Consider the following 867-nt stretch of genomic DNA (forward strand, 5'->3'; position numbering starts at 1 on the left):
TGTGAATTCATGCTAACTTTAAGGTTATGGGGAGCTTGTAAAGTTTGTTTATTGCAAACAATTGTTTAATTACCGGAACCTTTGGAATCACCCACCTGTATTTTTTGTCGTCTGAAATTCCCCAACCTCACAGATTTCTAAAGCTTTGGAAGCACGAAAATCAGCTGCCAGAGATGTCATCGCAGCAGCAGATTCAGAAAAACGAGAGAAAGATGAAATTGCTCTGAAAGCTTTGAAAGAGATAGAAGTAATGAGGGATGCAGTGGCCGCAGAGTCCCAGAAGTTGGACCAGGAAGCAGAGGAGAACTCTAAGGTATCATTCATACATTTCATGTCACCATTTCTGCAAACTTTGCACTTCCGATCCATTTTTTTAATTGTTCTTGTTGTGTGGTGGTTGCAGCTGAGGGAATTTTTGATGGATCGCGGCCATGTTGTGGATGCATTGCAGTAAGTTTTCTTGGCTTATACTGAAATTTACATGATGTTATTTACAATAAAACTTTGCAAATGTATGCTTTTGATTTGCAGAGGCGAAATCGCCATTGTTTGTGAAGATATTCTTTCGCTTAAGCAAAGAGTTGAGGGTCGCATCCCTCTCACTAAATCTTTGATGTCATCATCATCTTTTACCAAGCCGCCTCTGTTGCTTTCTTCTTCATCGAGCTCTGGATCCTCTGTGAAGTCATCTGAACATGGTAACAGAGAAACACCATTGTTGTCAAATCAGGAAGAAGAAAAGGCCACTGTTTTCTTAAGCAAACTAGCAGCCAGGAGCAATCCTTTAGATGATTGGGAGTTTATGTGAAAAATGGGATTCTCTTGAACCAGGCTGATTATCACTATGCTATTATACATTTCTGTGTT

The 867-nt window shown here is 39.9% G+C and overlaps 1 protein-coding gene across 1 annotated transcript; it reads left to right on the plus strand.

The window, feature by feature from the left end:
- The first annotated feature begins 106 nt into the window (after positions 1 to 106).
- LOC110034598 lies at positions 107 to 861 on the plus strand. The gene is made up of 3 exons (XM_020738846.1): positions 107 to 313; positions 404 to 450; positions 532 to 861. Exons 1-3 carry the CDS (start codon positions 251 to 253, stop codon positions 806 to 808), a joined length of 387 nt encoding a protein of 128 aa, XP_020594505.1. The 5' UTR covers positions 107 to 250; the 3' UTR covers positions 809 to 861.
- Positions 862 to 867: the final 6 nt, after the last annotated feature.

Source organism: Phalaenopsis equestris, unplaced genomic scaffold, assembly GCF_001263595.1.
Source record: "Phalaenopsis equestris unplaced genomic scaffold, ASM126359v1 Scaffold191019, whole genome shotgun sequence".
Taxonomy (NCBI): Eukaryota; Viridiplantae; Streptophyta; class Magnoliopsida; order Asparagales; family Orchidaceae; genus Phalaenopsis; species Phalaenopsis equestris.

Excerpts from the sequence above, each read along its gene's own strand:
- LOC110034598 (XM_020738846.1), top strand. The coding sequence starts at position 251 with ATGAGGGATGCAGTGGCCGCAGAGTCCCAGAAGTTGGACCAGGAAGCA. Across the intron at positions 314-403 it reads AAGCAGAGGAGAACTCTAAG|CTGAGGGAATTTTTGATGGA; the intron begins GTATCATTCATA and ends TGGTGGTTGCAG. Across the intron at positions 451-531 it reads CATGTTGTGGATGCATTGCA|AGGCGAAATCGCCATTGTTT; the intron begins GTAAGTTTTCTT and ends TTTGATTTGCAG.